The sequence below is a fragment of the Rhinopithecus bieti genome, unplaced genomic scaffold (assembly GCF_001698545.2).
Source record: "Rhinopithecus bieti isolate Rb0 unplaced genomic scaffold, ASM169854v2 scaffold_35253, whole genome shotgun sequence".
Classification (NCBI taxonomy): Eukaryota; Metazoa; Chordata; class Mammalia; order Primates; family Cercopithecidae; genus Rhinopithecus; species Rhinopithecus bieti.
In genome coordinates this window covers 97,475-123,215 of record NW_016814756.1, presented here as the reverse complement: position 1 = coordinate 123,215, position 25,741 = coordinate 97,475, and the positions used below count along the sequence as shown (strand labels likewise).

General features: G+C 42.0%; 1 protein-coding gene across 5 annotated transcripts in view; it reads left to right on the top strand.

Moving 5' to 3' along the window:
- The first annotated feature begins 10,640 nt into the window (after positions 1-10,640).
- The window catches only part of TSGA13 (testis specific 13), an 18,545-nt gene continuing 3,444 nt past the window's right edge, over positions 10,641-25,741 (top strand). For 2 of the 5 annotated variants that reach the window (XM_017851909.1, XM_017851913.1), the window contains exons 1-6: positions 11,473-11,777; positions 12,678-12,850; positions 14,391-14,469; positions 17,050-17,121; positions 18,397-18,609; positions 24,578-24,720. In XM_017851909.1, coding sequence (XP_017707398.1) covers positions 12,828-12,850; positions 14,391-14,469; positions 17,050-17,121; positions 18,397-18,609; positions 24,578-24,720 — 530 coding nt within the window. In that variant the 5' untranslated portion in view covers positions 11,473-11,777; positions 12,678-12,827. Of the gene's footprint in view, positions 11,245-11,472; positions 11,778-12,677; positions 12,851-14,390; positions 14,470-17,049; positions 17,122-18,396; positions 18,610-24,577; positions 24,721-25,741 lie in introns of those variants that run through there. The other 3 variants (XM_017851910.1, XM_017851912.1, XM_017851911.1) reach the window with 3 other exon arrangements.

Here is a 25,741-nt window from a genome sequence, read left to right as displayed (position 1 = left end):
ACTCAGGAGACTGAGGCAAGAGAATTGCTTGAACCTGGGAGGAGGAGGTTGCAGTGAGCCAAGATCACACCACTGCACTCCAGCCTGGGCAACAGTGCAAGAATCTGTCAAAAAAAAAAAAAAAAAAAGCAAGAAAACATTCACAATACTAACAAGCAAGAAAGCAAGATACTCTGTGGGATATATTCACACATTCTTTTAGGAACTGCCTCTAAAATTTCAAAATGCAATTTTTTTTTTTTTTTTTTTTTGAGATGGAGTCTAGCTCTTGTCACTCAGGCTGGAGTGCAATGGCACCATCTCGGCTCACTGCAACCTCCACCTCCCAGGTTCAAGCGATTCTCCTGCCTCAGCCTCCCGAGTAGTTGAGATCACAGGTGCACGCCATCACGCCCAGCTAATTTTTGTATATTTAGTAGAGACGGGGTTTCTCCATGTTGACCAGGCTGGTCTCAAACTCCTGATCTCAAGTGATCCACCCGCCTCAGCCTCCCAAAGTGCTGGGATTACAGGTGTGAGCCACCGCATCCAGCCCAAAATGCAATTTTTATAAAGTTAATTTCGGGTGAAAATGGGAGACCTGGGTCAGAGTTTGCCTGTAATGCCCTACACCTATTCTGTTGTGTTTCTGTCTGGCTCATGTTGGTGTATCGCATGTCCTTAGAGACCTAACCTTGTACATTACCTGAATGTTCTCCTCGTGGCATGTGCTAGTCATGTTTTCCCACCTACAAAAACCACATCACCTTGAAACCCACAAGAGAATACCTAGGGCTAGGTGCAGTGGCTCACGCCTGTAATCCCAGCACTTTGGGAGGCCGAGGCAGGTGGATCATGAGGTCAGGAGATCGAGGCCATCCTGGCCAACATGGTGAAGCTCCGTTTCTACTAAAAATACAAAAATTAGCCAGTCATGGTGGTGTGAACCTATAGTCCCAGCTACTCGGGAGGCTGAGGCAGGAGAATCACTTGAACCCAGGAGACGGAGGCTAAGGTGAGCTGAGATTGCACCACTTCACTCTAGCCTGGGTGACAGAGCGAGGCTCCATCTCAAAAAAAAAAAAGAAAGAAAGAAAGAAAAAAAGAATACCTAAAGTACTCCCAAATCATGTTTCTGGCCTTCTTTTCTTAAACCTAAGTTTTCTGTAACCATCTTGGGGAGTTGTCCCTATCATCAAAGGAATGTCCCCCAATTGTTCTTGTTAAGGACTTTCTGTCTGTTACCATCAGAGGGCGACTTTCAATAATTTCCTGGATCTAGGCTCCCTCTTGGGGTATAATTCCAAATTACTCCCTAATATCATTTCATTCCTCTTCTATTAAATCTCTTGGGACCCAGGAATTTTCCCAGGTCCTCTATCATTAAAAACATGTCCCCAACCCATTTCTAGCCTCATCCCCAAGTGGCAGTTAGGTCCAGATTTAAATTAAAGGGACACCCATCTTTTTCTCCTCTATGACTAGTTTTATTGTTTCATATCTCATGTCTTCCCCAATTATCAGTCTCTCTTCATTCATCTGATGATATATCCCCAGTTTGCTTTCTGTCATCTCTAAAGCTATCCTTCTCAAGTCATTGTTTTCTGTTCGTCTGAAAGATAGGTTGGCCTTGACTGCTGATCAAAGCCCTTCCACTGTTTCTGGGCCAGCCTGACTCCATAAGCAAAGGCACGGCAGATGCAGGCTCCCTAAAGTGATTTTTCAGTCTTTGGGATGGGGCTGTTTTTTGTTTTGTTTTGTTTCCAGAAGAATCTTCCTTCTCTTCATCTAGCCATTGTTACATTGCTATCGTGGTAACAAGTGTGACTGGGTCATCAATAATGGACATGTCAGGGCCACATTGAGAGCCCAGAGCAGAGGGTGAGCAGGTAGGGAAATGCCTCAGAGATGCTGTGGATACACCATATAGATGATATTGGTTCAATCTGATTTTTCCTTGGATCTAGTATGTCTTCTTTCAGAACAGGACAACAAGAAAGAAAATTTGGGATGAAAATCAAGTACCACCAACAATGACCAGAACTAATAAATCAAAACCAAAAATCTCACATACTGTACATGAAACCTTTCAGATGAATTTTTCAATCACTCATTTAATCAGCAGATATTTGCTGAGTGTCTACCTTGCTTCGGTCACTGGGGGTATAGTAAGGAACCAAGGTCCTTGCCTCATGAGAGGGTACATCTCATGACGGAGATGAATAATAAATAAATATATGAGGGGTAAGTCTAAGGGCTTTAAAAACAAAACATAATAGGCTGGGCCTGGTGACTCATGCCTGTAACCCCAGCACTCTGGGTGGCTGAGGCAGGCAAATCACCTGAGATCAGGAGTTCGAAACCAGCCTGGCTAACATGGTGAAGCCCCATCTCTACTACAAATACGAAAGTTAGCAGGGCATGGTGGTACACACCTGCAGTCCCAGCTACTCGGGAGGCTGAGGCAGGAGGATTGCTTGAACCCAGGAGACGGAGGTTGCAGTGAGCCAAGATCAAGCCACTGCAGTCCAGCCTGGGCGACAGAGCAAGACTCCATCTCCAAAAAAAAAAAAAAAAAAAAAAAGCAAACTGACAACAAAGACCATGAGGAATACTACAGATGGGCCAACTGCCTTTGTCACAGAAATGCTGATAAGAACTAGAAAACCAGGAGGATTTTTTTTATTCCTTTTACCCTCAAATCTCCCACTAGCCTCTCCCTTTTGCCAGAACCTAACAGGAAGTGCATTGGCCAGAGGATGTGGGAAATGTAGTTCGCATCTCAGAGTGGAGATTAGAATGGGGGGCTTAAAGCTGAGAGACAGTAGGTGAATAACTGTCAGAGGAGGCTACTCACAAGAAGTATAGAGTCCAACGGGCTCATCTCCACTGTGAATTCAAACCTGAATTTCTCGATTGGGCTGAGATATGCAAGAAAGGAGAATGAAGACAGTGGAGGGTGACAGCCTGAACAGAGGAGCAAGTCAAATCCATTTATATGAACTTTTAATATATAGAGACTTCCCCCAAAGAACCAAAGCCCAAATAGTGATAAGAATTTCCCTCTTGAGAGAAAGCAAAGTGGGAGAATGAGACAGAAGAGACTTCCTCAAGAGCTTCCTTCTCACCCCTAATCCCCACCACCCTAACTCTACTGATATTGATGTTTGTAAAGCTTTGGCCAGTATTATAATTCAACGTATAGTCTGGTGTGAAATTTTAATATATGGGAAGATATACAGGGTAGTACAATTATGTATGATCCTGTATTGCTGTTGCTGGCTATCACACCATGCAGAGTCTGGAGTTATTTGGAAAAACTAGAAGGACCAAGAAAATTTAAAAAATGTGAGGATGATGGGTACAAAAACAATAGTTAGAAAGAATGAATAAGATCTTCTGTTTGCTAGCACAACAGGGTGACTATAGTCACTAATACTTTAATTGTACATTTTTAAATAACTAATAATATAATTAGATTGTAACACAAAGGATAAGTGCTGGAGGGGATGGATACCCCATTCTCCGTTATGTGATTACTTACTATGCTTTGCATGCCTGTATCAAAACATTTCATGTACCTCATAAATATATATGCCTACTATGTAACCACAAGAATTAAAAATTAAAAATTCAAAGAAAAAATATGCCAGGCACGGTGGTTCATGCCTGTAATCCCAGCACTTTGGGAGGCCAAGGCGGGTGGATCACGAGGTCAGGAGATCGAGACCATCCTGGCTAACAGAGCGAAACCCCATCTCTACTAAAAATACAAAAAATTAGCCAGGTGTGGTGGCGGGCGCCCGTAGTCTCAGCTACTCAGGAGGCTGAGGCAGGAGAATGGCGTGAACCCGGGAGGTGGAGCTTGCAGTGAGCCGAGATCACGCTACTGCACTCCAGCCTGGGCAACAGAGTGAGACTCCGTCTCAAAAAAAAAATGAAAATATGAGGCTGGGGAGAAGCTTCAAGATGCCAATAAATTAGTGCTAGATGCTGGGGTCCACCTTTTGTGGGTAGACTCAATTATGACATTTCAGTTGTGACTCAGTTGTCACATCACATCTCCCCTATCAGGGTAGAAACCTATAATATTAGCAAAGTGTCTTCTTTGTTAGACAGAGGCATCTGAATTGATCATATCTATTTTCCTAAATCAGTCTGTCTTACAATTGAGTCCTTGATACTTGAACTTAAAAGCTAAGAATTTGCTACTTTTTTTCCATATGATTGTTGGCCACATGAATGTTTTCTTTTGCAAAGTGTCTGTTCATGTCCTTTGTCCACCTTCTTTTTTTTTTTTTTTTTTTGAGATGGACTCTCCCTCTGTTGCTCTGTTTCCAGGCTGGAGTGCAGTGGCACGATCTCAGCTCACAACCTCCGACTGCCTGGTTCAAGAGATTCTCCTGCCTCAGCCTCCCGAGTAGCTGAGATTACAGGCACACGCCACCATGCCCAGCTAATGGGATTGTTTGGTTTTTTATTGTATATTTAAGTTCCTTATAGATGCTGGGTATTACACCTTTGTCAGATGCATAGTTTGCAAAAATATCTCCCATTCTGTAGGTTGTCTGTTTACTAAACTCAAAATCACTTAGTGTTAGAGAAATGCAAATTAAAACCACAATGAGATATCATCTCACACCAGTCAGAACGGTTATTACTAAAAAATCACAAAATAACAGATTCTGGCAAGAGTGTGGAGTGAAAGGAATGCTTATACACTGTTGGTGGAAGTGTAAATTAGTTCAACCATTATTGAAGACAGTGTGGTGATTCGACAGAAATACCATCTGACCTAGCAATCCCATTACCACGTGTATACCCAAAGGAATATAAATTGTTCTGTTATAAAGACACATGCACATACATGTTCATTGCAACACTATTCATAATAGCAAAGACATGGAATCAACCTAAATGCCCATCAATGATAGACTGGATAAAGAAAATGTGGTACATATACACCATGGAATATTATGCAGCCATAAAAAAGGATGGGATCATGTCCTTTGCAGGGAAATGGATGAAGCTGGAGGCCATTATCCTTAGGAAACTAACACAGAAACAGGAAACCAAAAACAGCATGTTCTCACTTATGAGTGGGAGCTAAATGATGAAAACACATGGACACACAGAGGGAAACAACACACACTGGGGCCTATCAGAGGGTGGAAGGTGGGAGAAAGGAGAAGATCAGGAAAAATAACTAATGGATACTAGGCTTAATATCTGGGTGATGAAATAATCGGTACAACAAACCCCCATGACACATGTTTACCTATGTAACAAGCCTGCACATCCTGCACATGTATCCCTGAACTTAAAATAAAAGTTGAACAAAAAAAAAAAAAAGAGGAGGAGAAGACATGGGATTTCTCCCTGCTGTCTGCAGAGAATGTCTGAATGGGGATGCATATCCACTGCTCCTTCATATATCATCCCGCCATGTTGGAAACGTTCAGAAATTTGCCATGGTGGGCATCTTCAGTCCCAGAGTTTTTCCTGAGACAACCTTCTATCCCTTACTGTCCATCTCGTATATTTAAAACCTCATTTCCCCTCCATTTTCGTTTCTCCTTTGGTCCCCATTTTCCTGACACTCCAGTGCTAAATTGAATGGAAGTACTGAGTGGAGAGACAGCTTCCAGTTTTGTAAGCAGATTTCCCCAAATTTTTAATAGATAGATCTACAAAAAAATTTCATGGCCTTGATTCCTAATTCCCAGATTCCCAGTCTCCTGCTCTTCCCTGTATTCCTCCACTTCTGGCAGTTTCTTAGCTCTCTATTCTTGCCAGAACAGCTATTGCTGCTGCTATGTTCTACTCCTCAAAAAATGCATTAGCTCTAAAAATCATTTTCCATTCATTCATCTCTGAATAATGCTAGCTTTGTTGAGCCTTGGTGTTGGTCAATACATGAGATAAATGAATTTACAAACTCTGGTCCTGCTTTCTGGACCAGAGTTGGAGGGCAGGTTGCTAGGCAAACCTCCATGCCCAGTGGCCAGTTTCTATCTGGATTTCACTTTTTGCTTTGCTGGGGAGATAACTTTCTCAATTCCTACTTACATATTCTCTGGTATCTGAGTCTATGTAGAACATTAAAATTACAGTTGTAGCATTCACTGTAGCCAGGATGTTGATTTAGGTTGGTGCAAAAGTAATATTTGAGGTGCAAATTACATCTCTTTCCCTTACTGGTTCTGAAGCAGTTAGTAGACATATGCAAAAATCTGGTAAGTTCAAAATGTCAGCTTTTTGCTAGAAGTTGGTTTGGAGACTGGCTGGGGCCTGAACATAAATTGGGCTTCCTAACGCATCCCCCTGAACTGGAAAGATTTACCCAGCCACTGATAAATGATAGGCCTCTCCCTAAGAAAGTAAGAGCTTCATGTGTTGCCATCAGGCTGTTTAAGAAAGAAAGAGTGGGCCAGGCCCGTAGCTCACAGCTGTAATCCCAGCACTTTGGGAGGCTGAGGCGGGCAGGTCACGAGGTCAGGAGATCAAGACCATCCTAGCTAACATGGTGAAACCCTGTGTCTACTAAAAAAAAATACAAAAAATTAGCCAGGCATGGTAGTGGGTGCCTGTAGTCCCAGCTACTTGGGAGACTGACGCGGGAGAATGGTGTGAACCTGGGAGGCGGAGCTTGCAGTAAGCTGAGATTGCACCACTGCACTCCAGCTTGGGCGACAGAGTGAGACTCCATCAAAAAAAAAAGAAAGAAGGAAGGAAGGAAGGAAGGAGAGAAAGAAAGGAAGGAAGGAAGGAAGGAAGGAAGGAAGGAAGGAAAGAAGGAAGGAAGGAAGGAAGGGTGGCTAGGCGTGGTAGCTCATGCCTGTAATCCCAGCACTTTGGGTGGCTGAGAGAGGATGATTATTTGAGGCCAGGATTTCAAGACCATCCTGGGCAACACAGTGAGACCATGTCTCTTAAAAAAAGGCCGGGCGCGGTGGCTCAAGCCTGTAATCCCAGCACTTTGGGAGGCCGAGACGGGCGGATCACGAGGTCAGGAGATCGAGACCATCCTGGCTAACACGGTGAAACCCCGTCTCTACTAAAAAATACAAAAAAAACTAGCCGGGCGAGGTGGCGGGCGCCTGTAGTCCCAGCTACTCCGGAGGCTGAGGCAGGAGAATAGCGTGAACCCGGGAGGCGGAGCTTGCAGTGAGCTGAGATCCGGTCACTGCACTCCAGCCTGGGTGACAGAGCAAGACTCCGTCTCAAAAAAAAAAAAAAAACTTGGCACAGTGGTGCATACCTTTAGTCCCAGCTACTCAGGAGGCTGAGGTGGATGGGTTGCCTGAGTCCAGGAGTTTGAAGCTGCAGTGACCTATGATGATGCCACTGCACTTCAGCCTGGGTAACAGAATGAGACCCCGTCTCAAAATGCAAGAAAGAAAGACAGAAAGAGAGAGAGAGAGAGAGAGAAGAAAGAAGAAAGAAGAAAGAAAAGAAAGAAAGAAAGAAGCAAGCCAAAAATGGGGCAAACTACCCTTGCTCAGTATTCTGTGCCCCTCCTTTTTTCATACCAATACTTCCATAAAGTAGCCCTTTTATTTTATAAACAGTTAGAAATGAAAAAAGAGGACAAAACTGTTCAAAAAAAAACAGCTCCTCCCATCTTGTGCCCTTCCTCCTGCTCTTTGCTCCTGAGGTCACATCTCTCAGAATGCACTGTGCCACCCTAGCACCCTGTCCTCCCTGCCCAGCTGTCACCTCGGCTGTGAAGTCTCCATCTGAATGTGGAAAGTTATGTAGGTGAAGGGATAAGAAGGAGCTGTTCTTAGGCCCTGTCATAGATCAACACCCAGGGAGTAGGAAGGGAGATAGCCCTGAGTTTTGATCAATGCAGCCCCTGTATCTCTGAGAAAAGAAGACAACCAATGGGGATTCACATTCTCTTTTACCAGATGGTCTGTTTCTTCAAGCAAATCCTGGCATTTCTATGAACCCAAGTCTTGTGGGTTTTTTTCAGTCTAGATTTATCTGCCTTATAAATGGCAGCATTGTATTGTTTATTAAGCTTTTGGTCATTTTTACAAGTTTTAATCTTTTTCTATACCTTCACAAGTTGCTTCTTAAAGCTAAAGAGTTTGTTTCCTTTTTCATAATAGCATCCCTTCCAATGATATCATCCCACCTGTGGCCACTTCCTCATAGTTCTCTTTCAATCTCTGGCCACTCCTTTTCCGTGTTCTTTACAAAATTCATTTATGATGCTCTTTTTCAGATGTTTGCATAGTCTGGGGCATGGTTCTATGCTTTAGTCTCTTGTTAGTCCACCATTTTTCCTACTTGATCTCATCTAGTTCAATGGCTTCAATTATCACATAATACTTGAGGCTGACTTCCAAATATACAATTCTACCCAAATGGCTTAGTCTGTTCAGGCTGCTATAACAAAATACCATAAACTGGGTGGCTTATAAACAACACGAATTTATTTCTCAAAGTTCCAGAGGCTGGGAAGTCCAAAATCAAGGTGCTGGCACATTCAGTATCTGGTGAGGACCTGCTTTTTGCTGTGTCCTCACATGGTAGAAGGGGCAAAGATGCGCTTTTGAAACCTCTTTTATAAGCGCACTAACTGCCCCCACAAAGGCTCCACATCCTAATACTCTCATAATTAGGGACTCAGTATCAACATATGAATTTAGGGAGGCAGGGGACATAAACATTCAATCTATAGTACCAAACCTGTCTCTCCTGAGCTCTAGACCCATATTTTAAACCACTTACTAGACAATATCCTCACCTCTGCCTCATTATCAACTGACTAAAACCAAAATTCGTCATTTATCTCCCAAACTTGCTCCATTTCCTTTGTTCTCTAATTTAGTAACTTGCCCCTCCATTAACTCAGCTAACCAAGCTAAAAATGTGATTATATTCCTTATCTCATGTATTCAACTAGTTACCAAGTTCTATTAATTTTGTCCTCCTAACATCTTTCAGGTATCCTTTTTTAACCCTCTTCACTGCCACTACCTTGCTTTAGAGCAAGCTTGTCCAACCCATGACCCACGAGCCACATGTGGCCCAGGATGGTTTTGAATGCAGCCCAATACAAATTCAAAAACTTTCTTAAAACATTATGAGCTTTTGTGTGTGTGTGTGTGTGTGATTTGTTTCAGCTCATCAGCTATTGTTTGTGTTGGAGTATTTTGTGTGTGGTCCAACATAATTCTTCCAACGTGGCCCAGGGAAGCCAAAAGATTGGACACCCTGCTTCAGAGCCCATATTAGTTTAAGTGTTTTTTTTTTTTTTTTTTTTTTTTTGTCATAAACTGCAGAAATGAACCCTAAGAAAATAAAGGATTTATTTGAAAGAATATTAGGAAAGCTCACAGAACTGAAGGGAAAATTTTATAGTCATGTTTTAGGAAGGACTAGATCGGGGCAGCTCTGGGGCCCTTAGCAGGTAGAGTTCAGAGCTCAGAGCTCAGAGTCTTCTAGCCTGGGACACCACATGAGGTGGCTCAGGTGCAATCTTCTTTCAGCTCTGTGTGTCTTTATCAAACTTTCAAATTCTTAGTATAACCTGGTTGGTCACCTTTGAATCCATCATCCAGGGCTGGGAGACAGGAGTGAATGGCACTAATTTGTGATGGCCATAGACCCTTATAATTTCTCAACCCCTCCTCAGTACTGTCATAGACTTCTCAAAGACCTCTTTTCATCTTCCCAATGTATAGTTCTTGTGTCTTTCCAATCTATAGTTCACACGCCACTATTTTTGTATTTCTAAAATACATATTGTTCAATAAGGAGATTATATCTCATTTAAAATCTCTTGATAGCTCTTCATTACTCAGCATAATCCACAAACTTCCTATCAGATAGTTCATTTTAGGATTTGGATCCTGTCTACCTCTCTAGTCTCACCTCTTACTACCCTTCCCCTAAATCTTATGTTCCTGGCATACTGCAATTACAGTATTTTCAATTCCCCTAAATAAGCCAGGCTTTGTTGTATTCTCATGTTTTTGCCTGTGCTTCTCCCTCTTTCTCAAATGTCTGTTCTCTCACCACCTGGTTAATTCACACTCAATCTTCCCCAGCTCAGTTTAGGCAGTAGTTCCAAATCTCTCCCAGTCTCTTCTCAGTCTGGGTTGAGTCCCCTTCCTCATTCCTTCCATAGTACCCTAAACTTAGATCTAATTTGGCATTCCACTTTGTTGCAATCAACCGTTTCTTTTTTTTTTTTTTTTTTTTTTTTGAGATGGAGTCTCGCTCTGTCACCCAGGCTGGAGTGCAGTGGCCAGATCTCAGCTCACTGCAAGCTCCGCCTCCCAAGTTTATGCCATTCTCCTGTCTCAGCCTCCCGAGTAGCTGGGACTACAGGTGCCCGCCACCTCGCCCGGCTAGTTTTTTGTATTTTTTAGTAGAGACGGGGTTTCACCGTGTTAGCCAGGATGGTCTCGATCTCCTAACCTCGTGATCCGCCCGTCTTGGCCTCCCAAAGTGCTGGGATTACAGACTTGAGCCACCACACCCAGCCTCAACCATTTCTTTATCTCTCTTCCTGGCTAAACTGTGAGCTCCTAAAGGAGCTCAAGAATTACATCTGATTTATGTTTTGTTCTCATCACCTAGGAGAGTGCCTAATATGTCATAAATGTTCAGCAAATATATTTAAATAAGCAAATACTAGTTTTGAATGCATAAGATACAAAGCACTGGGAGGGGGGCACAAATATGTTTAAATTTTACATTTCCACTTTTAAGGGACTCACAGCTTAAGAGGCAGACAAGACCCGCACATAAGAAAAGTGCAAGTAGAACTATAAGATACTATACAATGACATGCACAAAACCCAAAGACTACAGTCTAGAGTTTGGGATTGCATTAATCTAGAAAATCTTCTCTTTAAAGGAGTGACCTGAGTAGTAAGTAACATAAAGAAAGAAGATTCAGGGCTTGGCGTGGTGGCTCATGCCTGTAATCCCACCACTTTGGGAGGCTGAGGCGGGTGGACCACGAGGTCAAGAGATCGAGACCATCCTGGCCAACATGGTGAAACTCCGTCTCTACTAAAAATACAAAAATTAGCCAGGCATGGTGGCGGGCGCCTGTAGTCCCAGCTACTCTGGAGGCTGAGGCAGGAGAATCACTTGAACCTGGGAGGCAGTACAGTGAGTCAAGATTGCGCCACTGCACTCCAACTTGGCGACAGTGCGAGACTCCATCTCAAAAAAAAAAAAAGAAGAAGAAGAGGAAGAAAATTCAAATGGCTGAAGAGATTGGGGACAGCATTTTGAGTATGGGGAATAAGAAAAAATGCTCACTGTTTTTGAAGAAGGCAGTGAAAACATTGGCTTAGGTAGAGGTAGATTAAGAGATAGTGAAGGGGTGTGTGTGTGTAGGGAAGTCATAAGCTGGAAAAATAAGAAATTGACAGATTTTGTTTAAGTATGCCTTTAAGTTTTGGCCTTTTCATTCTCTGTCTCCAACACAGAACACCTCAGCATTCTAGATTGCCTATTCATCACAAATTCCCTCTGTCTCCTCCAGAATCTAGAAAAGAATAATTAAGATATTTTCAAAATGGAAAGTTCCCATGCCAAAGATTTTTGCCTTCTTCACCAAACTATAATTTCCTGATGTTCTTAAAGGTAGTGTTCACCAGGTTTTCCATTCTTATTTTGAATGTAGTTTTGTGTTTGTGTGATTTGTTTTCAGCCTGGGCTGCAGACTAACAACCCAGGACTTATACTGCCCAATTTGACAGCTCATTTTTATTTTAGTTTCAACATATACCTGAACTGGACTTACAATTCCAGAAAAATTACAGGTGAGAAAAGAGTGAAAAGCTTATTAGTCTATTTCCCTAAAAGGGAACTTTAAGTGTTTAGCCCAGTCTTGTCATAAACTCTAGAAATCATCTTTAGGGTTTGTCTAGACAGTCAAGTTAGACATAAACCCCTGTCTATGGGCTTTCCACTAAACCTGTGGGCTTCATAGGAACTTGGGCTGATGTAGGTCTTTTGAAAGTTCTACTTAATTTTCAAGGCCCCTATAATGTGATTCCATTCTACCTACCTGCTTTTATTTCTTCCTACTTAACAACAACAAATAACCTTCCAATTAGACTACTTCATATACCATCCTGCGAGGTTCTGCTCAAGCTCCACATCCTTTAGGAAACATCTCCAAGGCTCACTGACCTTTCTTTTCTCTAAATGGTAGGTTCTACCTTATCAGCTTGTATCTTCCATTTCTAATGGTCTATATCAAAAGTATAGCAATCCTCCCACCCCAATATATACACACACTTTTCCCAGGTTCTCAGGCCTAATCTATGGATGAGCATGCCTTTGTTGAGAGGAGAAGAAAATTGAAAGATGGCTGCTTCTCCACCTTTAGCCTTCTACAGACACATGTGAATTAATTTTATTTCAGATCTTTTTATATTTAAATCTCATCACTATCATGGAATTAGAATGTCACCTTTAAATCATTTAGTTAATACTTTCCATTTTGCAGATAAAGAAATTGAGACCCCAAGAGATAAAGTGACTTACCTAATATATGAGCATGTATTTGTCATTATTGCTTTACATTGGATAATTGCTTTCTCCCACCTCCCCCCATTTGTCAAATAAACTTAACTTCTAAGAGCAAGCATCACATGTCTTGTGAATTTTCTACATCTACAATAGCACCTATTAGTCTTTTCTTGTTTCCCATACAGGCTCAAGAATGGGACTGAGTACACACTGTGTGCTAAGGAAAGAATACTTAGATTGAATTGAGCCCCTGCAGAACGTGGACTATTCAGAGACACTGAATTTGGCCTTGGGTGAATACCTGCCTTGGGTTGGCCAACTAGCAGTCAACAGCAATGAGCCAAAAGAGACAAACCACGTATGTAGTCTTGTTTGCCCAACTAAGTTATAAATACCACTTTATATTAACTTATTGCATAGCCCACAGCACTTTGAATGGGGCTGGTCACAGAGTAGACTATCACTAAACATATTTTAATTGACTGGTTGTCTCTGGATCAAAAACCAGATCTTGGTCTGTATTTCATGCAACAACTAAAGGAACTTTTGTCAAAAAGAAAGCACCAGCTTGTTCCACATAAACGCTGTTGGGCTAAAGAAGTGCTTTTCATATAGTCCTATGCCTTAAATTGGCCCTGAAGAAGAGTATCCGAGATTCTGTGCTTCCTTTTAGGTATCAAAGAATCATTTTAAAAAGTGCTACAACAAATATTATACTGTGTTACTAATTATTAGATAATTTAATGCAATAAGACCTATTAAAAGGGCACAAACTTTAAGATGTTAAGTTGGGATAAATTTTGGTCTCTCCATCGTGGGTCACCTACTCCACTTGCGACCATTTTTAAGACCTCTGACCTGAGTTAGTGGTACAACTGGTGGCCAGCAACAGATGGAAGGTAGCCATCCTTGAATGGGATTTAATCATGGATTTGGGGATTATTTGTAGCATGCTATAGCCAGTTGACCTACAAACTACATAGCTTGGCTATTTCTACTTTTATTTTGGTCCTTATTCTGCTATTCTCATTTTTAAAGGAGAGAGGTCTAGTTGAGATAGTTGCATAATTCTTAATTTGAGCTAATTTAACCCCCCAATGGAACTATCTCCAAGGAAGAAGCAGGCCATTCATCTTAATCATTAACCAAATCTTACTGAGGAGCACTTTACATTATGTTCTGGCAGCAAATGGGTTTAAAAAGAATAGCAAAGAATAGAATCTGTTTCACCCTATTTTCTGCAAAGAGAACTGGTATTAGGGTGAGGGTAAAAGAGCAGAGTACAGAAATATTTGCCATTGTTGATTATTTTTATTACCCTAGTTCTAAGAAGAGAAGTCTTCAGAGGTTAGGAAGACATGAGAGCCAGTAATCCAAGCAAGGTCAACAAGAATTGGAAACTTAGTTGTGTGGTTCTATTAACTATATTCCTTCTCACAGATTCATTGGCTAATCATTGGCCAATCACTGGCAAAAATAGGGCAATTTCCATGTGGAAGAAGAATAGTCAGGTAAATATTCAAAACAGTAGATGGTTTTTAAGGGTATTGTGAGGATCTGACTGCCCAAAATAATTTCCTTAAGCAATCTGTTAGAGCACTTCTGTGAAAGGTCTAAAATCCTTCTTTTTAGAAGAAACCAACTCAATGGATGTCATTGAGTCATCCAAAAGGTGCCACTTGTTTAACTCTCTAAACTGAAGTCTTGCTTTTCCCTAGCATGCAGCCTGGATAATGAGTCCGGTTTTTTTTTTACTACTTAGTCAATTAGTGATGTGATCACCTAAATTGGACTTGTCTGAGTTAGGCCTCCAAACTTCGTTGAGGGAGACTGACAAGATGCAGAAGGCCAGGCCTCTGAGCCAGAAAGTGCAACCGGATGTTCTGCCTCTTTTTCAGGTTTCAAAACGGCAAATCAAAGACATCAGAAAATAGCTCAGCTAAACGTGAGAAAGGAATGGTTGTCAATGGCAAAGAGGTAAGGAGCGTTAGTAAGTGTTCAATGTTTAATTTTTCTTTGGAGTTGCTTAATGTACTTAGTAAGCTGGGTGTCACAAACTTTCCTATTGAAAAGCAAAAAGGAGTAAAATGTATGTAGAAAACGAGGTTAACTTGTCAAGTGTTATTAAAGAGAAATAGAGCACAGGAAAAGAAGGAACAGGGCACAACGGCAACAAATTAGGACATAAAACCCAGGAAGCAGAAACCTATCTTAGGGAGTCAGAGCGTGTCAAACCCTAACTTACGCAGACGTTACAACTACCTCTTGTAGCCAAACTCCAATGGGTATCTTGGTTGTTTTCCTATGTTTACCACATTCAAGTGAATTTTCCAGGCCAACTTTTATTTAATTAGCCACAGATAGTGAAATTCAACATAACAAAACTAAAAACACATTCCAATTTGGACAATCTTGTGGGTTTAGTCAACTGCTAGAGGCTAATTTGGAACAGATATGCAATACTTCAGAAAACTTCAGGAGTAAAAACATTTTCACCAGGGACTTTCCCCTAAAATTATTAAAAAAAAAAAAAAAACCTATAAAAGAAAAGGTCTTCATACCTTTCTCCCAAATAAGTTTTTGCTAATTTCTTTGATTCTAAATACGTCATACATTTCATAGTTGTAAAGCAGGTTTTCATAATATATTTGTTTTCAACAAATGAATTTCAGTTTTCCATAAGGTGGTAAAAATTAAATAATTGAGTCTTTTTTTTTTTTTGATGATCCATCCCACCATCTCATAGTTCATCCCACCCTCTCTAAAGGAATTTGTGGAGTGGCTTTGCTATGCTTTTTCCTGCTCCTTTTCCAACTGCCAAGAATTGCCAACTTCTGGCCTTTTCTTCCTGGAGCATAGCAGGATCTCCTCTTACCTCACAGTTCTGTCCCATTCTGACTGCTTCCCTCTTCTCCATTAGCCCTCTTGCTTTATTCACTTTTCAGTGCATGTTCCCTTTCCTCTGTACACACCTTACCATACTGCCTCCTGATGGGGGAGGTATGGCAATCTTTAGAAATGCTGAGCCAGGCTGGGCGTGGTGGCTCACACCTGTAATCCCAGCACTTTGGGAGGTCAAGGTAGGAGGATCACTTGAGCCCAAGAGTTAGTCAACACAGTGAGACCCCCATCTCTACAAAAAATTAAAAAATAGGCCAGGCATGGTGGCTCACACCTGTAATCTCAGCACTTTGGGAGGCCAAGGCAGGTGGATCACTGGAGGTCAGGAGTTTGAAACCAACCTGGCCAATACGGTGAAACCCCGTTTCTACTAAAAATACAAAAATTAGCCGGGTGCGGTGGTGGGAGCCTGTAATCCCAGGTACTCAGGAGGCTGAGGCAGTAGAATTACTTGAACCCAGGAGGTGGACGTTGCAGTGAGCCAAGATCATGCCATTGCACTCCAGCCTGGGCAACAGAGTGAGACTCGGTCTCAAAAAAAAGAAAAATAAATAAGCAAATAATAATAATAGCTGGGCATGGTTTCACGTGCCTGTAGACCCATCTACTCGGGAAGCTGAGGTGGGAGGATCACTTAAGCCCAGGTGTTCAAGATTACAATGACCTATGATTGCACCCATGCACTCCAGCCTGGGGGACAGAGTGAGACCTGTCTTTAAAAGAAAAAAAAAAAAAAAAAGAAAAGAAAAGAAAAGAAAAGAAAACAGAAATGCTGATCCAAACACAGGATTATGAGGCAGTCTTCTTTTTTTCTGATTTCTGATTATGCTAAGCCAGAAGAAGATAATTCAGAGCTTTTATCTCCTTGTATTCCTATCTCCTTGATTCATCCTTAGACAGGGCTATCTATGCAAGAGGAGAAGCAAGAACACTAAGTCAGCAGAAAGGGAATGGAAAAGACTCAGCTCCTCTACTACCAGATATGACACTCAAATAATCCACTAACATCCAGGACTACCACTAGCCAAAAAAAAAAAAAAAAAAAGCAAAGTGGTAGACAGAAGTGTTACCAAAATTCAATTACTTTTTGCAACATTTCTGGAAGAATTTCATACTGCAGAGATGTTCAAAATTGCAACATGCACTGCTCTTCCTTTCTCTGTGAGTAGGCTGGCTGCCAGCTCAGTTGGCAGAGTTGACCCTATGGCCCCCTTGCACCAATAACTTTTAGGTTAATGCCCTTTTGAAACTTGCTTTTCTCCTTAAAGATTTGTCCTCCGTGTTGATTTTCACCTCATTTCATTCCTATAGCTATGCAAAAGGCAAAAGAAAGAGGCGACTCCTTGGAAAGATTTGTCCCAGTCTGAACTGATGCTGCCCTACTCTACTTCCCCTCCTAACGGCTTTCCCTGACATTTCATAAGGCTGGCCCCATTTCTGCTGACAAGTGTCACGGTCAGGAGGTCTTAGAATCCAGGTCTCCTTGCTGGGGCCCTTGTTCTGGAAACCTAGAGTATAAAACCTGAAGCACACTGTACTTCTCACTTAGTGTAAGTTAGAGACCAGTTCTCTAGTGAGACTAAGGTGAGGTAAGGAATGGAATACTGTTTAGGATAGGTGCAACTTCAAACCACTAACTTTGATTATCCTCTTTAGATTTTTGATGCAGTCGGGCGATCAAAATTTGTTCTAGAAAACCTTCGGCATTACACAGTCCATCCAAATTTGGTAGGTAGAAAAAGCATTCCCCAAGATCTCTAAGGGGAAGTTTCAGCAGTAGTGCAGATGCCCACTGCGAGTGTCCCTAATGCCTCCAAGTGTCCCCAGCTTCTGTGAGTGGGCATACTCTCAGGACAGGCAGGCAGAGCTGCATCTAGGTTACGATGCCAGAGGCAGTGCTGAGGATTGAGGTGACAAAGTGGGAGACGAGAACTGGGAAGAAAGTGGGTCCCCACCGCTGATTTGTTTTAAGTTGAGAAAACATATTTATGACTAGGAAAAAAAAATATTTATGATCCATTTTCTCCCTTTCACTTCCTTCTCCCCTAACCCTCTGCCTTTCTCCTATTGAGAGAAAGGCAAATTTAGTGGGAATGCCCCTTCTTCACCCATACCTTAAGTGACATGCTATCTTTTGTGGCTGCTTTTCCTTTAACATTGTGCTTGTGAGTGCATGTCAATGTGGTTGGGCCTGAGAAATGTTGATGTGTGGAAGACGTAAATATGGGAAGGTGTTGCACTTGGCTGTGCCTACTCCCAAGGAATTCCTTGAGCAAGATTTGGTCCTTGGTAGCTTTCCCCCTGTACCTTAGAGAGAGTTGTAGAGACAAGGCCAATTAGGTTTAGCCATGTAGAAATTCTCTGCTTGTCCCATTATATTGGAAGTATTAAGTTACCTGACTCCTTTTACCATGGAAACCTTTCCATCGCATTGCCCCAGCCCCTTAGTATATTTTCAGGGGAATGCCCCAAGGGAAGAGAGGGACTGAGAACTTCAGATAGTTTCTGATTGATAAACACATTTTAGGGCTGTGTGTGATGACTCACTCTTGTAATCTCCATACTGTGGGAGGCTGAGATGGGTGCATTGCTTGAGCCCAGGAGTTGGAAACCAGCCTGGGAAACATGGCAAAATTCCATCTCTACAAAACAAAACAAAACAAAACAAACCCGCAAAAATCAGCTGGACAGGGTGGCATGTGCCTGTAATCCCAGCTACTTAGGAGGCTGAGGTGGGAGAATCACTTGAGCCCGGGAGGTCTAGGTTGCAGTGAGTCATGATCATGCCACTGTGCTCCAGCCTAGGCACCAGAGTGAGACTCTGTCTCAAACAAAACAAAACAAAACAAAACAAAAACAAAAACAAAAAACTCCACAAATTTTGCAGCAAGTTTGTCCAACTTCTGTTCTTACTTCACAGAAGCTAAGTATTAGCCAACTGATTTGTTATCCTGCTCTTGGCCTAATCTCTTTTTCTCTCTGGAAACCTTTCTGTCTGTTCAGGCCCAGTACTATAAGCCTCTGAAGGCCACTGCACTGCAGAAATTCCTGGCTCAAAACAGGAAAACAACCAGCTTCATGTTAAAAGTAACAGAGTATGACCAGGATAAGACCTTACTGATTATGACCAACAACCCACCTCCCTGCTCAATCACCCATCAAGACACGGAGAGTGCACCAAAATATTTTTCCAAGGAGTTACTGCTCAAGGTCATGGTAAGCAGAAGCCTCCTGGAACCCAAAATGTGAACCCTGAAGAATTAGGAGTTAGCATTGAGAAGGAAGCTAACTTAACATGAAGAATAGTACTCAGAAAACCAACTCTTAATTTGTTTGTTTGTTTGTTTGAGATAGGGTCTCATTCTGTCACCCAGGCCGGACTGCAGTGGCAAAATCACGGCTCACTGAAACCTCGACCTCTTGGGCTCAAATAATCTTCCCATCTCAGCCTCCTGAGTAGCTGGGGCTACAGGTGTGCACCACCATGCCTGACTACATTTTTTAAAAATTGTTTTTGTAGAGATGGGGGTCTCACTATGTTGCCCAGGCTAGTCTCAAACTCATGGCCTCAAGTGATTCTCCAGCCTCAGCCTCCCAAAGTGCTGGGATTATAGGTGTGAGCCACTGCACTTGGTCTATCTCTTCCTTCTTATTCCTGATCCTATGCTTCACAGAACAGCATCTGGAGAACCTGGGATTCAGAATTCAATAAGCTTGGGTACTGAAACTTCATTGCAGGGAGAAAATGGGGTCTTCTTTGGAAAGTGTTCCTCTTTGGCCAAAGATATTTAATTTGTAACTAACAAAGGGTAGACTAGGCACTGACTTTCTAGTTGAGAATAAAATAGTAAAAGATGAGTCAGGAAATGAGGAATAAAAACAGTGATGAATATGTAAATGGGAAAGGAGTAAAGAATGATGCTTTGGTACACATTACTTTCGGGTTTCAGAGGAGGGAGTTTACCATCACAGTAGTCAAACCTTTGAAACCCCTTTATAGACTAAAGAAGCTCAAATTCCATTCAACAAGCAATTGCTAAGGATACAGTAAGCTAAAAACCAGAATATAAAGATGATTACAGGACAGTTTCTATCTTAAAGGAACTTGGAGTCTAATAGGAGAGAGATCAATAAATGAGATATGTAAAAGTAATAGAAGAATATACAAAATACAGAAGTAATGTAGAATACAGTATTTCTGTTGGGAAAAAGGGAGTGAGTAGGGAAGTGGCCCATGACAAAAGAACAGGAAAATATCAAATCAGAGGAAAGTGCAAAGGCATGAAGACATGGGAAAATGAGGTGTATTCAGGAAGACGTAAGAGAGTAAATGGCAGGGCCGTGTGCGGTGGCTCACACCTGTAATCCTAACACTTTGGGAGGCCGAGGCAGGCAGATCACTTGAGATCAGGAGTTTAAGACCAGCTTGGCCAACATGGTGAAACCCCATCTCTCCTAAAAATCCAAAAATTAGCCATGTGTGGTGGTGCATGCCTGTAGCTCCAGCTGCTCAGGAGGCTGAGGGAGGAGAATCGCTTGAACCTGGGAGATGGAGGTTGCAGTGAGCTGAGATAGTGCTACTGCATTCCAGCGTGGGCGACAGGGCAAGACTCCATCTCAAAAAAATAATAATAATAAAATAAAATAATTTAAAAAACAGAGAGTAAATAGCAGGAGACAAAAGAATGTAATCAAACAAATTTGCATTTTAGGAAGACTGTTTTGGAGGTTGAAGAAAGGTGCATTAGTAATTGTGGAAGAGACAAAACCCAGAAAGATAAGTTATGATGTTACTAAAACAGTCAAGGTGAGAGATACTGAAGACTTCAACTACATCATTAGCAAGGAAGTAGAGAAAATTGAATTAAGAGATATTTAAGAATCAAAACCTGGCTGGGCACAGTGGCTCACGCCTGTAATGCCACCACTTTGGGGGGCCGAGGTGGGTGGATCACGAGGTCGGGAGATCCAGACCATCCTGGCTAAAACGGTGAAACCCCGTCTCTATTAAAAATACAAAAAATTAGCTGGGCGTGGTGGCAGGCACCTGTAGTCCCAGCTATTCAGGAGGCTGAGGCAGGAGAATCACTTGAACCCAGGAGACGGAGGTTGAGGTGAGCCGAGGTTGCACCACTGCACTCTAACCTGGGTGACAGAGCGAGGCTCCATCTAAAAAAAAAAAAAAAAAAAGGAATCAAAATCTAAAAAAGGTCTTGACAGCCTCAAGAGCAGGTCTAATCTAACAAGAACAAATTAAATAAATGAGTTAAGTGAAAGTGCAAACAAAGGATTCTAGTAGAAATTTTATGCTGGGCATGGGATTACCCAAGTGAGACCCTTATAATAAAATGTGGTGAATTTGGGGTTACTGTTTCCATAGTTGTTAGATGGATGACAGTGAGAGATTCTCCTTCAAGTGGAAGACAAAATGCTAATATCCAATGGCATATACTAACAAAGGAGTTAATGAATTTACTGCATGTGGTCTCTTAGGTCTCAGAATTTGTGCCCTTTTAAGGTAAGCTCAGTGGTAGTTTCTCATGGCAGTGGGTGAACCATACATTGAGAAAGGGATAAATGCCAGGCCAGGATTGCCCTGCTTAATGTGCAGAAGGAAATACAAAGCTATCATGTAAACTGGGTGCAGGAAGAGCTTTCTTCCAATAGCCTGCGCACTCCGTGAATCCTCCAGTTCAGATGCGGAACCTAATCATATTGATGAGGAAATTGTGGTACCAGTTAAATTGTACTAATGGATAGAGTTAAGGCTCAAAGACCAGCACCATGGTACTTTTATGGGGCTATCTGACTGGAACAAGCCCAAGAAGATTGAAACGTCTGATATCTACCATGCCTCTTTAATATTCCTGCAGCATCCTTTCCTTCCCTTGATGGACAAATGTGATAATCTTTTGTAAACCTAGAATCATATACAAGAAAAGCATTCTTTGCTATGCCCAGGCATGCATCCAAAAAGAGAGTGAGTTCTAGTAGGCAAGTTGTGGAATGTACTAGATAGATCTATTACAGTGATTGTTATACTAACAGCCCCTTCTAAGTGAAACTGACCCTACCACAGTCTCCTGAGTAAGGGAACGTCCTAAGAAGTTCTAGTTTGTACAGTATAACCCTGTCCCCACTCCTAGCTGAGACCAGAGGAGGATATCAGACCTAGCAAAGCAAACTTCATAGGCTGGGTAGTGACCTGTGATGTGGATTGGTACCCTAAAACCAAAACAAACAAAAAACACATCAAAACAAAAACCAACCAACCTACCAACACCCAGAATCCCCGAGCTAATCAGATTCTTGTTTCCAGGCCTCTGAATTGAGAAATGAAAAGAGCGAAGCAGTAGCAATGAAAGCTGAAAGGACGCATAGAGTGGGACTAGAAAAGCCTCAAACCGGCCGGGCGCGGTGGCTCACACCTGTAATCCCAGCACTTTGGGAGGCCGAGGCGGGCGGATCACGAGGTCAGGAGATTGAGACCATCCTGGCTAACATGGTGAAACACTGTCTCTACTAAAAATACAAAAAATTAGCCGGGCGTGGTGGCACATGCCTGTAGTCCTAGATACTTGGGAGGCTAAGGCAGCGGAATTGCTTGAACTTGGGAGGTGGAGGTTGCAGTGAGCTGAGATTGCGCCACTGCAGTCCAGCCTGGGCGACAGACTCTGTCTCAAAAAAAAAAAAAAAGAAAAAAAAAGAAAAAAGAAAAGACTCAAACCATGAGGAAGAAAGGTAGTGAAAAGGCCATGAAGTAGAGTCTGGGAAGGCTGAAGTTATAGGGAAGTAGGAAGTAGAAGTAAACAAGCAGAAGCTACAGATAGAAAAAAACCACACACACATATATATATTTATTTATGGAGTAAAGGTGAGGAGTGAACAAGGTAGAGGGAGGAGAAGAAAGCAGATGGGAAGAAAGTAGGAGAAACGTGTGAGTGATACGTTTGCATTAAGACAGTGGTCCTTCGCTGGTGTTATCTTGGATTCCAAATAACTTTTCAGTTACTGTTTTCCTGGTATGAGGTCCAGCTCTCCTAGAGTTTTGCTCTTCTTCTGGCTGGATAGTTATCTATATCTTAGTTATTAGGCACATGTGCTCTTACGATAAAACACTTGCTATTTAAGATAACTCAAATGGATTTCTTTCCCTTAAAATTATTAGGTTGGTGCAAAAGTAACTGCAGCTTTTGCCATTATAATCGCAAAACTGCAATTACTTTTGCACCAACCTAATACAAGAGCTTAAAGAGAGTAAGTTCAGAATTGAAAAGGCATGGTTCAGAAGCAGCAAGTGTTAAAGACAAAAAGGCTTTAAGATTCTGATAGCAAAAGCTCAATATGTTAATCAATTAGTTTGGTCATTTATTCATTCAACAAACATTTATTGAACATCTACTATGTGCCAGGCACTATTAGGGGTGCTAGGGATATATTAACGGCTAAGACCCAGTCTTTGCTCTAATGAAGCTTAATTCCAGTGACTTAGACCACAAACAAATGATCACACAATGTATAATGTGCTGAATGCCATGACAAAGCAGGATAAGGAGATGGAATGTGACGGATGTGAGTGGCAATGTTAGATAGTGCAGTTAAGAAGGCTCAGCTGGGCATGGTGGCTCACCACCACCTGTAATCCTAGCGCTTTGGGAGGCCAACGTGGGCAGATCACGAGGTCAGGAGTTTGAGACCAGCCTGGGCAACATGGTTAAACCCTGTCTCTACTAAAAATACAAAAACTAGCTGGGCGTGGTGGCATGCACCTGTAATCCTAGCTACTCAGGAGGCTGAGGCAGGAGAACTGCTAGAACCCAGGAGGCAGGGGTTGTAGTGAGCTGAGATCACGCCATTGCACTCCAGCTCTGGGTGACAGAGCAAGACGCTGTCTCGAGAAAAAAAAAAAAAAAAAAAAAAAAGAAGGCTCTCAGAATTGATGACTTTTGGTTCTTGTTGTTGTTTTATTGAGACGGAGTCTCACTCTGTTACCCAAGCTGGAGTGCAGTGGTGTGATCTTGGCTCACTGCAACCTCCGCCTCCTGGGTTCAAGCAATTCTCTTGCCTCAGCCTCCCGAATAGCTGGGAAAACAGGCACGTGCCACCATGCCTGGCTAATTTTTTTGTATTTTTAGTAGAGACAGTGTTTCACCATGTTGGTCAGGCTGATCTTGAACTCCTGACCTCAAATGATCCATCGCTTTGGCCTCCCAAAGTGCTGGGATTACACATGTGAGCCACCATTCCCAGTCAACTTTTGAATAGACACTTCCATGGGGTCAGGGGATATGCCATGCAATTACTACACTTGGCATATTATTTTCATTTCAGATTGCTGTACATCAGTTAGAATATGAATTGTAGCTTTCTCAAATGAGATTAAAAAAGAAAAAGGAACCCAACGCCATGTCCTATGAAAAAAAGTTCAAGACATTGGCAATGTTTAGCCTGGAAGAGACAGAGCTTAGGAGGAATGTGACGGATTTCTTCAAAATGTTTAAGGACTCTGTGGAAGGACTAGATTTGCTCCTTCTGGACTATAGGGTAAAAGTTACAGGGAGATATCTATCAGCTGATCAAAGGTGAAATCTTTTTCTTTTCTTAGGTATAGAAAGATTGATCACTTGATAGTGAGATTATGGAGGGGCTAGGAGGGTCAGGTAAACAGACTGGATGACATAAGATTCTTTCTGAAAGACTCTGATTCTATGACCTTTAGTAATGATATAATTATTACTTCACAACATCCCATTCCATGGCCTTCTCATTAAGGAGAATGGAATGTGGATGATGCAGCCATCTCCAAGAAAGGAAGAAGTCCCATGGATCTATTTCCCAATTTATTGCCAGATGTTTCGTTTCCCAAGGACTTCACTGGTTGCATCCTTCCCCAAACTGGGTAACTTTCTCTGCCATTCACTTCCAAGGGCCAGTAGGCAAATTTAATCAATTACTTAGGAAACTGAACAGGCTTTGGACAAGTAATATGTCAATGAAAAGAGTGTTTTCCCTCCCAGGGAATGGCTTCCTCTGATTCTAGTTTCTGAGTTCCCACCTCCCCCTCTGACAGGTTTTGTTGCATCATTGTAGGGGAATTGGTACTTAGTCCAGGAACGCGGTCCAAACTTAAAATCCCAAGAGACTCAGCTTACTCCCTTACTCTTCTTCCCTCATTTCCCTACAGGAAAGTCATCATCAGCACAAGCTCACTGAGAACCTCTGGCTGCCCCGCATGCCTCAGAAAAAAAAGTTAAGATCTAAGTTGAAACCAATCTTCCCTTTGATACTGTCGGACGATCCTACATCCAAGAGAGAACAATGGTTTAGGTGAAATCTTGCTTCTTCTTGTACTTACTTTCTTTCCTATCTTTTCCCTATTCATGTTTCTGCTCTAAAAGGGAAGTCTGTGTGTCTTAGAGGTATAAAAGTCTCTGGGATTGGGGTAGGGAATGGGGTAGAAGGGGCTTGGAATAAATTTAATGACATACTCTTTGGTTATACAACTGCATGATAAGATACGACTTCCCCTACATGACCCTAACCTCACTTACACTCGAATCAAAGAGAAAACAGTCATGCAAAACCAAGGTTTTGCATTAGCAATGGTTTCAAGATTGAGGGGAAATAGTCCAAGCTCTGTGCTTTGAAGAAACAGAAAAAAAAAAAAAAAGTACCCTCAGTACAAGTTAGGCACTATATCACAGGAACAATGTGCTATGAGAACACATTAGACAAAAGAGGTTTTATTTGAAACTACTTACAAGAGCAGCCTATGTGCAGTTTAGAGAGGAGAGAAGAGATTCTGGAGTTCCTTCAAAGGTTTATTTACAGTGCTAAGTTCAGAAGCATCCCTTGCCATGGAACAATACTTCTACTTGGCACCAATCAACAGCCTCCTATCATTGTCTTGTCTGCTTCGAGAATGTAGCCAACTTTAAAGTGAAGGCCGGGCGAGGTGGCTCATGCCTATAATCTCAGCACTTTGGGAGGCCAAGGTGGGCAGATCACTTGAGCTCAGGAGTTCAAGACCAGCCTGGTCAACATGGTGAAAACCGTCTCTACTAAAAATACAAAAATTAGCCAGGCGTGGTGGCAAGTGCCTGTAATCCCAGCTACTTGGGAGGCTGAGGCAGGAGAATTGCTTGAACCTGGGAGGCAGAGGTTGCAGTGAGCCAAGATCATGCCACTGCACTCCAGCTTGGGTGACAGAACAAGACTCGTGTCTCAAAGTCAATACATAAAATAAAATAAAATAAAATAAAATAAAATAAAATAAAATAAAAAATAAAATAAAGTGAATGGCTCCATGAATCCGCCTGCCGTAGGATCTACTAAACAAAGAACTTTC